At 40.4% G+C, this 16,613-nt stretch overlaps 1 protein-coding gene and 1 pseudogene across 1 annotated transcript; one reads left to right on the forward strand and one right to left on the reverse strand.

Annotated features, from left to right (window-relative positions):
- Window positions 1–10,172: 10,172 nt before the first annotated feature.
- On the reverse strand, window positions 10,173–11,111 carry LOC115525537 (olfactory receptor 5B3-like). The gene has a single exon (XM_030332773.1). It carries the CDS (start codon window positions 11,109–11,111, stop codon window positions 10,173–10,175), a length of 939 nt encoding a protein of 312 aa, XP_030188633.1.
- A 3,903-nt stretch (window positions 11,112–15,014) lies between these two features.
- LOC115526419 lies at window positions 15,015–15,600 on the forward strand (annotated as a pseudogene).
- Window positions 15,601–16,613: the final 1,013 nt, after the last annotated feature.

The raw sequence follows: 16,613 nt of genomic DNA on the forward strand, positions 1-16,613 counted from the left end.
GAATTACCCTGTTGTAGCCAATGCAGCTGATGTTCTATCCAAATCCCCTAGGCACTCATGTGGCTCCAGAGGTAAAAGTTGAGCAATCGAGAAAACAGGTGAAGGTGGCTAAAGGTACAAATATCTAGTTATAAGATAAATAAGTACTAGGGATGTGACACACACCACGATTACTATAATTAACAACACTAATACGTACACTTGAAAGTTTCTAAGATGTTAGATCTTAAACGTGCTCATCTCAGGATGAAATGTTGTAACTATGTGATGTCATAGATGTTAGTCAAACATCGTTGCCATCATTTCAAATAATTATGTTATATATCTTAAACTTATATAATGTGATTTATCGATTATATCTTAAAAAGCTGGAAAAAGCAAAATTTGAAATCACTCAAGGTAACTAACCACTTCAATAGATTGAGGAGAAAGAACACATTAAATTATCTGATTTATTAATTCAGAAAAAGCGTTTAAGAAAATCTCCAGTGCCTTCGTGATAAAAGCAACCAGAAATCTGATAGAAGTGAACTTCCTCAAAAGTAGAGAGAGTACTAATGAAAAGCCCACAACTAACATCATACTCAAATGTGAAAGAGTGAAATCCTTCCCTGTAACATCACATATTAAGCAAGGATGACTGCTTTCACTACTTACTTTCAAAGTTGTACTGAAAGTTCTATCTAGAGTAATTACATAAGAAAATAAGAGTTAGAAGGCATATAAATTGGGAAGGAAGAAGAAAAGCCGTATGATTTTCAGATGCTACCTCACATAGAGAAAATCCAAAAGAATGTACAAGAAACTATTAGCTAACAAACTTATTCACCGAACAAAAATATGTAGTGCTTACATACACTAGCAATAGACAATCCCAGAAGAAAATTAAGGAAAAAATTCCACTTACAATAGCCTCCTTATGTTAAAATACAGAGGAATAATCTTAACCAAGGGTGAAAGTGTTGTACACTGAGACTACAGAATAAATTGTTGAAATTCAGGAAGGCCTAAATAGGTGGAAAGACATTCTGTGTTCACGGATTGGGTCATATGATACTGTTTACTGGCAATACTTTCCAAAGTGATCTACAGTTTTGATGTAATCCCTCTCATAATTCTAATGACCACAAGGAGAAAGGCTATTATGAAAATTCAAATGGAATTTTGAGGGACCATCAACAGCCAAAACAATATTGAGAAGGAAGAACAAAGCGGGAGGACTCACCCTTCTGGATTTCGAAACTAATACAAATCTAAATTAATCAAAGCAATTTGATATTGCCTCAAGGATAGTGACGTCGGTCAAGTGAATAGAATTGAGAGACAAGAAATAAACCCATGTGTCTATTGCCAGTTGATTTTTGACAAAAATGCTAAATTCATTCAATGGCAAAAGAAATCTTCAACAAATGGGCTGGGACAGCTGGATATCCACATGTAAGAGTGAAGTTGAATCCCTTCTCACAGCATATATAAAACTCAACACAAAATGGTTGATGACTGAAATATGAGAGCTAAAAACATAAAACCATTAGAAAATGTGAGAAAAATTCCAGACCTTGGATTGGGCAATGGTTTCTTATGTATTACATCAAAAAAACAAGCAACAAAAGAAAAAAGAGATAAGATGAACTTCTTCAAAATTACAAACCTTTGTATATCAAAGTATATTTTCAAGAAAATGAAAAGAACGGCTTAAGAATGGGAGAAAAAAATTTGCAAATCACATTACTGATAAGGCTGTAATATGCAGGCTACATAAAGGACTCTTACAACTCAACAACAGAGAAACCAATAGACCCGTTGAAAAATTGGCAAAGTCCTTGAACAGACATTTCTCCAAAGAAGATTTACTCAAAGCCAATAAGCACATGGAAGTATGCTCAAAATCATTAGGCATTAGGGAAAAGTAAATCAAAACCATGAGATACCATTTCACACCCATTAGGATGGTGTGTAAAAGAAAATGGAAACTAACAAATTGTAGCAAGAATGTGGGTAAATAGGAACCCTTGTACGTTGCTGGTGGGAAAGAAAAATGGAACATTTGCTGTGAAAAACAGTTTCATGGTCTTCAAAAGGTAAGCATAGAATTACCGTATAAACCAGCCATTCTGTTCCTAGTAATATCACCCAAGAATGAAAACAGGTCCTCAAATAACACTTGTGCATGAATACAAATATTTCTGTTGCATTATTAACAATTGCCAATAGGTGAAAACCATCCAAATGTCTACCAATTGAGAATGGATGAAAAGATGTGGTATATATGTACACTGGGGTATTGTTCAGCCATAAAAAGAAATGAAGCATTGATACATGCTACAACACAGATAAGCCTCAAAAACAATGAATTGAGTAAAAGAAGTCAGACATAAAAGATCACTTATTATATGATTCTGTTTACATGAGATATCCATAATAGGTAAATCCATAGGTTATTGGTTCCCAAGGACAGGGGGCCTTCATGGGTACGGGATCTTCTTTGTGAATAAAAAAAAGTCTTTTGGAATTAAATTGAGGTGATGGTTGCAGAACATAGTTAATGTGCTAAATACTACTGAGTTGCACAACTTAAAACACTAGATTTTGTTGCTAATCTCCCATACATTAAAAAAGGCCAGGCAGAGGGAAATTAAACAGACAATAGGAGGAGAAAATAATGTGATCACAAAGGCAGAAACTGATGGAAATACCACTGAGGAATGCTGGCGGTCACCTGCAGATGAAATACACCAGGGACGGAGTCTCCCCTAGAGACTCCCGAAACTGAGATCTTTGTTTCATCCCAGTGAAACTGATTTCCAACAACTGGCCTCCGGAACTGCGAGAAAACAAACGTGTGTGGTTTTAAGGTCCCAGAGTGTGGTCATTTGTTACAGCAACCATAGGAAACTAATATAAAATCTTTATTATCTTTGCTGTGTTCAACCACTGGGTTTTCAATTTAACGTGTTCCTGCAGCATGAGCTAGCATGCTTTGTTGTCTGTGTTCTGTTTTTACAAACAGATGATGAGTTTTTCTGTTCAGTGTCAGTTCCTCTTCTCATGCAGTTATTCATTCCTTAAAATCTTTTACTGAGCCTCAGCTCTGAACTCTCAAGAGTCTTTGTTAGTGAACAAATCAGAAATTGTTCCCGGCTGCATAGAACTTTTATTCTAATAGAGAAAACAAATGAAAGGAGTAAACACACAAAAATGAATAAGCAATATTTTGACCACTGTTTATGAAGAAGATAGAGATAAACATTTGTGCCCTTTTTTTCCCATGTAAATTTGTTCCTATACAGAATCACATTTCATTAGCTACTCTTGAGCTCTATGGAATAAACATTAGACACTGAGAATACATATCTAAATGAGATAACATCTGTGGGCTCAAAAGTCTTGCAATTCAGTGCTACAACTAAACCTATAAAAACAAAGCAATATAATATAATATAAGTTTTAGTAGTTCTATGGAGAAGGTTGGCATATTAGATGATTGAAAGAGAGATAAGAAAAGGAACAGAAGGGAAAGGATGTTGACATATTTTGAGCAGCTACTCTGTTCCAGGCACTGTGCTACAGTCTGGCTCATTCAGTGCCCGTTTAATAGAAGTCTGTGAGAGAGGCAGTAGTTTCCCCATTAGAAACTCAGAACACTTACATAACTTGCTCTACATCACAAAGTTTTGTTTGGAACGGAATTCACATTGGAGTTGTTCTCTCTCCGAAACGTGTGCTAAGTTGGCGCTAGCCATTTTGTTTATGATTCGGAGGCTGGTGAGTTTTCAAAAGAAATCATTGTAGAATCAAGTTATGTTGGAGAAATTTGATAGTTCTCTCAGCATAAATCCTCCCCACCCCCACAACATCCTCCAGATGATCTTATGGGAAGCTCTCTGAATCTGTTAGGGTCAATAATACTAGCTGCCGAGCAAGCAAACTGCAAACAGCAGTGACATGACCATAGACGTCTTTCGTGCTTGCATATTGTTCCATTAGTTGTTCTGGGGGAATCTCTACAGAGATTCAGTTGACCCTGATTCTTTCCATTAGTAATTTTGTCATCTCTTGTGGTCTGAATCCTCTCCACCCAGCTGGTGACAAAGAAAAAGAATGAACAGGACATCAGCTGGAGAGTTTCGTGGTCCAGACTCGGAAGCAGCATGTATGATCTGTACTCACATTCCATGGCTAAGAACACAAACATATGGTCAAAATTAATTGTATGAAGGCAGAGGAACAGAGCCTATGTTTTTTCCAGGAGTAAAAAAGAAATAGTTTGGAAAAATAACCAACCAGTCTTTTCCATTGTAATGCTTATGATCATCAAATATTCATCTTATACCTCCTTTCCTACAGAAAATTTCTTATTCACCTCCACCAGGGAGACAACCTAAATCCCAACTAATTAATATAGAAGCACAATGTCCAGGCTATTTGAGAGGTTAAAAGGTCTTCTCCACCCAGTCCTTGTGTGGCTCCTTGTTGCCTAGTAACTTATGCACTAAAAGGAAAACTTAGCTTCTTCCACATTCATTCCCAATAAATAAAATTGTATTAGAGTAAAGATAATGGGGGAAAAAAGGAGCTCCCATTCAGAATAGATAGTAATGGAAGGCGCACAGATTTCAATTTAGAAATCTTATGGAATCGACATTTTGAAGGCCCCTCAATCCTGGTGATGGGGTATATTTCTTTATAAGACCCTTTTTGGAAAAAATTCCATTTTCTATTAGTTTCCTTAGTACCCGGTCCAATCTCTTAAATGTTTTTTTAATCCATTATTTTTTTAACCTCTTTTGAAATATATCAGAGAAATAACTATGCCCAATGCCATATTAACAAACAACAACATCAGCATCACAGTTTGGTAGTTTTTTTTTTTTTAAGTTTATTTCTTTATTTTGAGAGAGAGCATGAGCAGGGTAGGGGCTCAGAGAGAGGGAGAGAGAGAATCCAAGCAGTCTTGGTGTCTTCAGCATGGAGCCCGATGCGGGGCTCAAACTCACAAACTGTGAGATCATGACCTGAGCTGAAATCAAGAGTCGGTTGGTCAACTGACTGAGCCACCCGGATGCCCTAAAGTTTGGTAGTTTTTTATTTAGTTATCTTGTTAGATTTATAACTATTTGATTTGGGGGCTGCTAATAGGAAAGGCTTCATGTTTTTAATTTCAGTTCCTGTTTGTTCATTTCAGTATATAAGAAAGTGATCAAATTTAGTATATTAGCCTTGCATCCGACAATCATTCTATAATCACTTATTAGTCCGGGAGGGTTCTTTTCTCCTATTTTTCCCTATTTTTTACATAGGCATTCATGTCACCTGTGAACAAAAAACAGTTTTTATTTATTCCTTCCCAAGTCTCCGCGTCATGAGATTCCATTCATGTACCGTAGGGATGGAGGAAAGCTCACTGATTTCCATAGATGAAGGAGTAGGGACTGGCAGTCTATAACAGAAATGGAAGGGAAATATTAGAATTATAATGTATTCTCCCTGGTACAGTGCTGGTATGACACTTGATCTTAGCCAAAAGGCTGAGAAGTGATAGTGCAGTGCTGGTGAACACAATGCTCTGCATTTGTTAAAACCCTTAAAACCCTACATGGCAGAGTAAAATTAATATATACAAAGCTTGGGTTCCTAGTGTTACAAATGCCCCATGGTAATATAAAATTCCTTTTTAGAGGAGACTAGGTGAGAGTTGTATTCATTTTCTATGGCTGTTATAACAAATGACCACAAACCTAGAAGCTTCTGCAACACATATTAATTCCTTCACAGTCTAGAATCCAAAAGTCCAAATCAGGTTCTCTGGACAAAAGTCAGTGTATTAGAAGAGCCACGCTCCCTCCATAGGCTCTAAGACAAAATCCGTTTCTCTCCTCTTCCATTTTCTTTTATTTATTTATTTATTTATTTATTTAATTTTATTTTTAAATTTTTTTTTTAACATTTATTTATTTTTGAGACAGAGAGAGAGAGAGCATGAACAGGGAAGGGTCAAGGGAGAGGGAGACATAGAATCTGAAACAGGCTCCAGGCTCTGAGCTGTCAGTACAGAGCCCGACGCGGGGCTCAAACCCACAGACCATGAGATCATGACCTGAGCCGAAGTCGGACACTTAACCGACTGAGCCACCCAGGCGCCCCTCCTCTTCCATTTTCTGATATAAGTATGGCTACTCCAGCTTTCTTTTGGCTTCCAGTAGCATGATAAATAGTTCTCCATCCCCTCACTCTGAATCTAAAGGTGTCCTCAGGTCTAAAATGAGTCTCTTGTAGACAGCAAATAGATGGGTCTTGTTTTTTTATCCATTCTGATACCCTATGTCTTTTGGTTGGTGCATTTAATCCGTTTACATTCAGTGTTATTATAGAAAGATACGGGTTTAGAGTCATTGTGATGTCTGTATGTTTTATGCTTGTAGTGATGTCTCTGGTACTTTGTCTCACAGGGTCCCCCTTAGGATCTCTTGTAGGGCTGGTTTAGTGGTGACAAATTCCTTCAGTTTTTGTTTGTTTGGGAAGACCTTTATCTCTCCTTCTATTCTAAATGACAGACTTGCTGGATAAAGGATTCTCGGCTGCATATTTTTGCTGTCTAGCACCCTGAAAATCTCGTGCCAATTCTTTCTGGCCTGCCAAGTTTCAAAAGAGAGATCAGTCACGAGTCTTATAGGTCTCCCTTTATATGTGAGGGCACGTTTACCCCTTGCTGCTTTCAGAATTTTCTCTTTATCCTTGTATTTTGCCAGTTTCACTATGATATGTCGTGCAGAAGATCGATTCAAGTTACGTCTGAAGGGAGTTCTCTGTGCCTCTTGGATTTCAATGCCTTTTTCCTTCCCCAGTTCAGGGAAGTTCTCAGCTATTATTTCTTCAAGTACCCCTTCAGCACCTTTCCCTCTCTCTTCCTCCTCTGGAATACCAATTATGCGTATATTATTTCTTTTTAGTGTATCACTTAGTTCTCTAATTTTCCCCTCATACTCCTGGATTTTTTTATCTCTCTTTTTCTCAGCTTCCTCTTTTTCCATAACTTTATCTTCTAGTTCACCTATTCTCTCCTCTGCCTCTTCCATCCGAGCTGTGGTGGTTTGCATTTTGTTTTGCATTTCCTTTAAAGCGTTTTTCAGCTCCTCGTGACTGTTCCTTAGTCCCTTGATCTCTGTAGCAAGAGATTCTCTGCTGTCCTGTATACTGTTTTCCAGCCCAGCGATTAATTTTATGACTATTATTCTAAATTCACTTTCTGTTATATTATTTAAATCCTTTTTGATCAGCTTATTAGCTGTTGTTATTTCCTGGAGATTCTTCTGAGGGGAATTCTTCCGCTTGGTCATTTTGGATAGTCCCTGGTGTGGTGAGGGCCTGCAGGGCACTTCCCCTGTGCTGTGGTGTATAACTGGAGTTGGTGGGCGGGGCCGCAGTCAGTCCTGATGTCTGCCCCCAGCCCACCGCTGGGGCCACAGTCAGACTGGTGTGTGCCTTCTCTTCCCCTCTCCTAGGGGTGGGATTCACTGTGGGGTGGTGTGGCCCGTCTGGGCTACTTGCACACTGCCAGGCTTGTGATGCTGGGGATCTGGCGTATTAGCTGGGGTGGGAAGGCAAGGTGCACGGCTGGAGGGGGGGCAGGCTTAGCTCGCTTCTCCTTAGGTGATCCACTTCAGGAGGGGCCCTGTGGCAGCCGGAGGGAGTCAGATCCGCTGCCGGAGGTTTGGCTCCGCAGATGCACAGAGTTGGGTGTTTGCGCGGAGCGAGCAATTTCCCTGGCCAGAACCGGTTCCCTTTGGGATTTTGGCTGGGGGATGGGCGGGGGAGATGGCGCTGGCGAGCGCCTTTGTTCCCCGCCAAACTGAGCTCTGTCGTCCGGGGGCTCCGCAGCTCACCCTCCCTTTGTCCTCCAGCCTTCCCGCTTTCTGAGCAGAGCTGTTAACTTATGACCTCCCAGACGCTAAGTCGCGCTTGCTGTCGGAACACAGTCCGTCAGGCCCCTCCGCTTTTGCAAGCCAGACTCTGGGGCTCTGCTTGGCTGGCGAGCCGCCCCTCCGCCCCGGCTCCCTCCCGCCAGTCCGTGGAGCGCGCACCGCCTCGCCGCCCTTCCTACCCTCTTCCGTGGGCCTCTCGTCTGCACTTGGGTCCGGTGACTCCGTTCTGCTAATCCTCTGGCGGTTTTCTGGGTTATTTAGGCAGGTGTAGGTGGAATCTAAGTGATCAGCAGGACGCGCGGTGAGCCCAGCGTCCTCCTACGCCGCCATCTTCCTGCGCCTCTCTCTCCTCTTCCATTTTCTGATGGCTGTTGTCATCCATGATTTGTGGTCACATCACTTCATCTACTTCCAATGTCACATTGTCTACTCTTTTATCTGTGGTCAAACTTCTTATAATTATATGTGGGATTTCCTTCCTGGTCCACACAGAAAATATGGGATATAATCTTTAAGTTAATCAACTCTTCATAGTCTTTTTTGGCCATATAAGGTAACCTTGGAAGATTCCAGAAATTAGGACGTGGATCAAGTCATTATTCAGATTGCCACAGTGTTACATTGAACATTCTGCACTGTTCTGAAAATTTTCTGTAGCTCTAAAATACTTCTAAAATGAAACAATTATTTAAGATAATTATAAAAATTTAGGTAATAATGTTTTTGACAGGAGAAATATTACCATAAACGTAGAAGTGAATGTTTGTGTTATATTACACTGCCCCCAAATAGTAGGATGAAAATACTAGTATATTCAAGCACAGTCTTACAAATACTGAAATATCAAAGCCTCTTATTATCTAGAGGTAACAAATTAGTTGAGGGTACATATTTATGCGGGTAGATTTTTATAGTATAAAGCTTTCTGAGGATCAAAATTAAAAACATAAATATTGTGCATTATACTAGCATACTGAATGTACATTATCTTTATTATTGACAGATATTGTCATATATCTTTCTATGTGGATATCTAGAATCATTTCAGTTAATTATATTTCGTACATATGAAGTAATTTTCAAATATAATGAGATACTAACCTTTAAATAATTTTTTTGAGAGAGAGAGAGAGAGAGAGAGAGAGAGAGAGAGAGAATTTCAAACAGGCTCCACATTCTGTGTGGAGCCCAATGAAGGGCTTGATCCCACGACCCAGGATCATGACCTACGCCGAAATCAAGAGTTGGACACTGAACCGATTGAGCCACCCAGGTGTTCCAACACTTCAAATAATTTTAAATTTAATGTCTTTTTATGATTTACTAAAGGGTATTTATTTGATACGTTACTTCCCATTTAATGAGGCATCACTTCAAAGTAAAAATTATAGAATTGTTTCAGATGATTCACTTGATTATGGGATCCAGGAAATCATTGTGCCCAAACTTTGGAGTACAAACACTGAGTGAGATAAAAATATTTCAGCAAAGCAGAAAATAAGCTGTGCCCCCTTAGGGTAGATACACTCATTTAGTAGCATATTACTTTAAGTATATTCTCAAGGTTATTCTTAAGTTAGGACTCTTCGAACAGCATTCAACTAACGAAATAAAAATATTGGACATAAATTTCTATTCTAATACATGAATTAAATATTTAAATTATTATTATTAAAAACTAACAACATTCCAGTTAATTCTGGGAAATTCCCTACTCCAATGTGTATGTATCCTCATGGGCACATAAGGATATGTGCCCTTCTGTTCATGGTCTCATTTGTGTCCCTATTTTATGTGTTTCTGCATTGATGTGGTAGAAACAAATTCATGTAGAATAAATGAATAAATCAATACCTGCTTTTACAAGTAGGCCCCAGGTGATTTTTTTTTTTTTTGACAGAGAGAGATGGGGAGCCAGTGAGCAAAGGGCAGAGAAAGAGAAGCAGAGCTCACTTAAGTGGGGCTCAAGTTCACCCAAGACGTGGCTCCAGCTCACCCGATCTGGGGCTCCAACTCAAGAACCCTGAGATCATGACCTGAGCAGAAGTCACATGCTTAATGCCTGCGCCACCCAGGCACCCAGGCACTTAGACATCTTAATCATTCTTGTTCAGGTTATTACATTTCCGGACATATGTTTTTTCCTTCAGGATAAGAGGCATTGAATAAGCAAAGATATCACTCCAGAAACTTAATTTCACAGTGGTCTTAATGAAACTAGATTAGTGTACATTGTACAATGTTAAAAAATCACAATCTTAAAGATAATTTTGCCTCTGAAACGACCTTCATGAGTGCACTCTTAACCTCTTTGTTCCTCAGGCTATAGACCACAGGGTTCAGCATGGGGATGACCATGGTGTAGAACACAGATGCCATTTTGTCTGTGTCCATGGAATGGCTGGAACTGGGCTGTAAGTACATAAAAATGAGTGTCCCATAGAAGATGGAGACTGCAGAGAGGTGAGAAGCACAGGTAGAGAAAGCCTTCTGATATCCTGTAGATGAGTGCATCTTTAGGATGGTGATAAATATGAATATGTAGGAAATCAAGATGACCATGAGAGCAAAAAAGCTGTTGAAGCTCACTACGTAAACAAGAACCAGCTCACTGACACGTCTATCAGAGCAAGAAAGAACCATGACTGCAGGCACATCACAGAAGAAATGATGAATCACATTGGACATACAAAAGGAGAGTCTGAACGTGTCTCCAATGTGGATAGAGGCATTCAGGAAACCACAGGTGTAGGAACCTATGGCCAGACGTGCACACACACCTGTCGTCATGGTGGTGGTGTAATGGAGGGGTTTGCACACTGCTGCATAGCGGTCATAGGCCATTGAAGCCAACAGGTAACTCTCCACAGTGGCAAAGGCTGCAAAAAAGAACATCTGAGCAGCACATGCATTGTAGGAGATGACCTTGTCTCTTATAAGTAATCCAGCCATGACCTTGGGAGTGACAGCTGTAGAGCAACAAAGGTCCACCAGAGACAGGTTACTGAGGAAAAAGTACATGGGAGTGTGGAGACGAGAGTCCAACAGAATCAACACTATTATCCCCAGGTTTCCAACCAGAGTGATGAGGTAGATGAGGGTGAACACGATAAAGAGGGGAATCTGCAGTTCTGGGTCACTGGTTAGTCCCAGCAAGATGAACTGCATCACTTCTGTCCTGTTATCCATCAGTGTTGAGAACCACAAACACTATGGCAATGAGAAGAAAGAAATGGGTGATAAACCAAGAGACTTACATTGAAAAGTGTATACATACAGTATGTGTTATTTCATTAGAGCAGTAGCTTGTATATCAAGTTTCTCCAGATAAAAAAAAAAATTAGCTTGACAACAAAAGTCAGCGCATTAATGATGTGTAGATTTGCAAACTGTTGAATCTGAGGTATGGAGCATCTCCTCAATTCTAAAGTTTTGGAAATCTGTAAACTGAGACGTAGAGAATTAAATAACTTGATCAAGATGGCTCGTCCAGAAGGAATGTCTGGCCGTTCACTTCCCCCAAGCCTAGTGAAAGCAGGTACTTGCCCATGACTCACCCACCAGGAACTGCTGCAGACCCTGTAGAGGTACAGACGGTCCCCAACCTACGATGATTCGATTGAATGATTTTTCCACTTTACGATGGGGCAACAGTGACACACATTCGATGCAAATCAAACTGTGACTTTTGAATTTTGACCTTTTCCCAGCCTACTGATGTGAGGGTTGACTCTCATGATGCTAGGCATTGGCACCAGCCACAGCCCCCAGTCAGCCACGCAATCATGAGGGTCAACAACCCAGACACTGGCAACCACTCTGTGGTTCACTTTCAGTACATTACATGAGATATTTATTAGAAAACAGACTTTGTGTGAGATGATTTTGTCCAACTGTAGACTTATGTAAGTGCTCAGAGTATGTTTGAGGTAGGAGAGGCTAAGCTATGATGTTCAGTAAGTCAGGTGTATTAAGTAAATTTTCAACTTACCATATTTTCAACTTACCATGGAGTTATTGAAACATAAGCTCATTGTAAGTCCTGGAAAATCTGTATATTCCCTACATCCTCTCAAGAACATCATGAGTTTAATTTGTTATTACGGTCATTTAAATTTTGATGCACAAGGGGTTCCTGGGTGGCTGTCACTTGAGTGTCTGACTCTTGATTTTCGCTCTGGTCATGAGATTGAGCCCTTGCATCAGGCTCCACGTTGATTCTCTTCCTGTCTCTCTGCCCCTCGCCTGCTTGTGCTCTTTCTCTCTAATACATAAATATGCACAGGACATTGAGTAATTTTTTATATTTATTTATTGAAAAAAATGTCTAATGTTTATTTGTTTTTGAGAGAGAGAGAGAGAGTGTGTGTGGGCAAGTGAGGGGCAGAGAGAGAGGGAGACACAGAATCCGAAGCAGGTTCCAGGCTCTGAGCTGTCAGCACAGAGCCCAAAGGCGGAGCTCGAACCCGTGCACCATGGGATCATGACCTGAGCCGAAGTTGGAGGTTTAACAGACTGACCCACCCACAGGCCCCGATTTTTTATATTTAAATGAATATTAGTTGACAAGCCATGCTTTGAACCAACTTTTGAACCCACACTGAATGGTTCCTAAGATGACAGTCTAAAATGTATTGAAACGAAATTGAATTGAACTCAACTTACCATTGCTCATTGTCTCTACTGGTCCAAAATCAGTTTGTGGTTTCCCACTGAAGTGTCTGAGAGACACGTGCATGGTGCACATGGTGGGCTGCCTGGAGCCTGAGGAGCTGGGATAGTCAGTACTCCTCCATAGGAAGAGTACTATAAATCTGTTCACTTAAACTTGAAGCCTTGGAAGGGCATCCCTCTTCCGCTAACTACTCACATCTTCCTCCTACACTTTGACAATTTCCCGTACAATAGGGGAATTACTTGTCAACATTAGACATTGTGGACATTGTTTGCCAGCCTTAGCACACACAGCCTTAGTGACCACTTGGATCCTATACTACATTCTATAGCAATAATACAGGCTTTATCTGCAAACGCATGTGTGTATACGTAGGTGGTATTATTATGCCTCCTTCACCATTGTGGAGCGTGAGGATTTGAGAAGTTATGCGATGCTCTAAAATACACAGCTAGCATGGGAAAGAGTCAAGATTCGAGAGTTAAATCCACTTTCTGTGTAATCAAAAGGCTCTGCTTTTAGCCATTCGCTGTCAACATCTGTGGTTGTACTGCTGACGATAAGCTTGAAATTTTAGGGGAAAGTTATAGGGAAATTATAGGGGATCTTGTTAATTCATATGAGGGATTTTGTAGTTTAAAGGTTATTTCACTCTTGCTCTTGCTTGTTTGTGTCCAATGAGAGGGCAGCATTGAGTGACCAGGATGAAATCACCACTCGATCAACTAGAGAATCATCTGTGGCTGTTTTGTTCATACCTTTAGCAAAGCAGGACGATGTTCCTTAAGTGTCAATAAACTCCCTTCTGAAGGAAATTTTGACATGTATTCGCCAGTCTCACCTCTGTAGTTTGGAAAAACATTGAAAACATCGATTTCTTTTCTCGAATAACTCGAAGTAAGCAGAGCTGCCCTACTGCTTTTGCATAGATGACACTTGTCGTTAAAAATGTTTACGGAATATGGATGCTTACCTGTCTTCTGGGTGAACAGGAAGAGCCAATGATGAGTGGCGGGTCTGAATCAGAATCTCAGCCATAGGATAATGCATAAATGTTACTACAGGAGCTCTCTCAGGACATGGTCATAAGGCTCCAAGGTCTCTGAGGCAGGGAAAAATGGAGGAAAGCATATTAATATGGTTCAATTTCTGAACCTACCATTCATTCCTTCTGTGTCCTTAGAGGAATCACTGGCTTCCTCCTTATTTGTAAAATAAAGATGGTAAGATTACCTCTTACATAATTCACAGACTTGTGTCTGTAAATAACAAGCAGGGAGGGTCTGTAAAACATCTCAGTAAGAAATTATCATTTTTGAAGTCAATCGATGTGATTTTTCTCTTGGGGTGTTTCTCCTGAATGTGGTTGCAGGCTGATAGAGAATCCATGATAAGACTTCTGTGCACTAGCAAGTTTAACATTCATATGAATAAATGATCACCAAATGGGTTCAGCATGTAGACTGGTGCCTCTGTAATGATGTCATGAGGAGTCATCTTGGGATTTCATTGGCTAATACATGGGGATGTGGAGAGAATTATAGAGACACAGAGCTTCTCTGGGAATTTCCCCTGGGAGAACATTTCCGGCACCTCATCCCACCTTCTCAGGATGGAAGCAATTAAACAGCCTGTGGGAGCCACTCTGGTTATTTTCACTGAACACACACGTTTTTGTATTACTTGTTATTTTTGTCAGTTTATAATTAATGCATGATTTCCATACAGTAACATCCACAATCTTAGCATATAGTTTTAGGAATATTGTCAGATTCATGTCAAGTAAGCACTATCACCTAAAAAAATTCATACAAACCTCTCTGTGTAAACCCATTCTCCCACTCACTGCCCCTGGAAACCCATAAACTCTTTTGTCCAAATAAAGTCGCCTTTTCTAGAATGTCCTTACCCGTAATCTTAGAACATGTACTGCGTAGGTCTATAATTTTTCACTTAGCATTTGAGGCCCATCTGTATCGTTTCCTGTATCAAAGGAGAATATTTTTACTATGGAGTAGAATTTTACTATCTGGTTGTTACTGATGGTTTATCTTATTCTTAGTTGAAGAACATTTGTGTTGGTGCTAGTGTTTTGTGATTACAAATAAAGCTGACTTAAACATCTGCCTCAAGTTTTTTTGTTTGTTTGTTTTCATGGCAAAAATTCATATTTTTTTAATGGAAATGTAGATAGCACAAAATGTTACATTAGTTTCAAGCATACACCACAGTGATTTGACAACTCTATGCATTATGCTCTGCTCACAATTGTAGCTACCGCCTGTCCCCATGCAGCACCATTACAATACCATTGACTGTATTCCCTGGGCTGCACCTTCTATCCTTGTGACATATTCGTTCCATTCCTGCAAGACTGAATCGCCCACTCCTCTTCACCCCTTTTGCCCTTCCCCCCCATGGCTCTCCACTGGCAACCACCAGTTTGTTCTCTGTATACGTGGGTCTCTTTTAGCTTTTTGTTCCTAAGTAACCTCTGTCTGGTGGAATGTGTTAAGTCTTCCGCTGTCACTCCTACGGTGATGGAGGGTTTCTCACAGAGGAGGAAGTCATCTCCTGTGACGTATGCGGTGCTCAGAGGTTCTTCCTTCTGGCTTTTGCCACCGTAGACTGCTTCCTGGTAGCTGTCGTGTGTAGAGTGTCAGCGCTTACTTGACACCCGCCGCCCTGACCACCATCATGTGTGTGCTCAAATGGCGGTAGGCTGGTACGTTTGGGGCTTGCTGAATTTGCCATCCACACTGGAGTCACCTTCGGCCTCTCTTTCTGCCATTCCGATGTGGTCTATTACTTTTTCTGTGATAGCCCCTCAATCCTGGCTCTTTCCTGCTGTGACATCTACGTAAATGAGATTGTGCTCTTTAATTAGTGGATTTCTAAGTCCGTTTTGCCCTTATAGTTATCTTGACCTCCTATCTGTTCACATTCCTCCTATCTGTTCACATTCCTTGCCATCCTGAGATGCTCTCAGCACAGGGACAGTGACTTTGCTACTTGCACGTGGGCTCACTCATGCGGTTGCATATCTGCTGCACAGTCAGCCAGGCTGAAAGGCTCAACATGGCATTACTCACGTTTCTGACCATTGATTCTGGTTATTCTCTCCCTTTTCTCCACATGCTCTTTCGTCTTCCAGAGGTTGGACCTGCTTTCTTACATAATATTTTCAGTGTGAAAGTAAAACCGAAGGGTTTCTTGAAGTCTAGACTCCAAACTCACACAAGATTTTCTCTGCCACGTTATCCTAATCCATGATGTCAAAGGGCTGGCCCCGATGCAAGCATGGATCGGGCATGGAAGACTCCATCTCTTGAGGAAAACAGCTGCAAAGAATTTGTGTCCATAGTTCATCTATCACAATTGGAAATTAGATTAAACTGCTATAATGAAGAAAGCCAAAACACAGTGGCTTAAATACAATACCAATTCATTTCAAATGGTGGATACCTGTGGTAGGATAAATATGAACTCTCTGGACATGGCACCCATCGGTCATTCTGGGCCAAGTTCAGTCCACACAGCCTCTCTCTGTCATCTTGCAGAGTGTCAAAATTCTGTCCTTATCATAACTATTTTACCTGCAGGAAAGGAGAAAGGGATGGGTTGAAGGAAATATAATTTCTTTTCAAGAAAGTGATATAATAGCTGTTCACATTACCTCTGAGTACATTCCACTGGCAAGAGTTCAGTCATAAGACCACAAAAAAATCAATGATAAACCAACCACAAAATTTTACCTCTGCCTGAAAGACAATGTGCTTAGCTGAAATCTCAATAGTCTGGAATTTTAAAAAAATGTTCCTTGAGGAAAGCCAGTATACTGCCACACAATTAGGAACTGAATCTGAACTTCTACTCTGTCTCCAAAACTGTGTCTCTGGCTTGTTTTTGCCCTATTGGAAAGTCCTTTTCCTAGATCTCACACTGCTTCATTAAGAGCCCTTTTCTCAAACTTAACAGGAACCCATGGGGGAGGGGAAGGAAAAAAAAAAAAAGAG

Source organism: Lynx canadensis, chromosome D1, assembly GCF_007474595.2.
Source record: "Lynx canadensis isolate LIC74 chromosome D1, mLynCan4.pri.v2, whole genome shotgun sequence".
Lineage (NCBI taxonomy): Eukaryota > Metazoa > Chordata > Mammalia > Carnivora > Felidae > Lynx > Lynx canadensis.

Coding starts and splice junctions, on each gene's coding strand:
- LOC115525537 (XM_030332773.1), bottom strand. CDS start 11,111: ATGGATAACAGGACAGAAGTGATGCAGTTCATCTTGCTGGGACTAACC.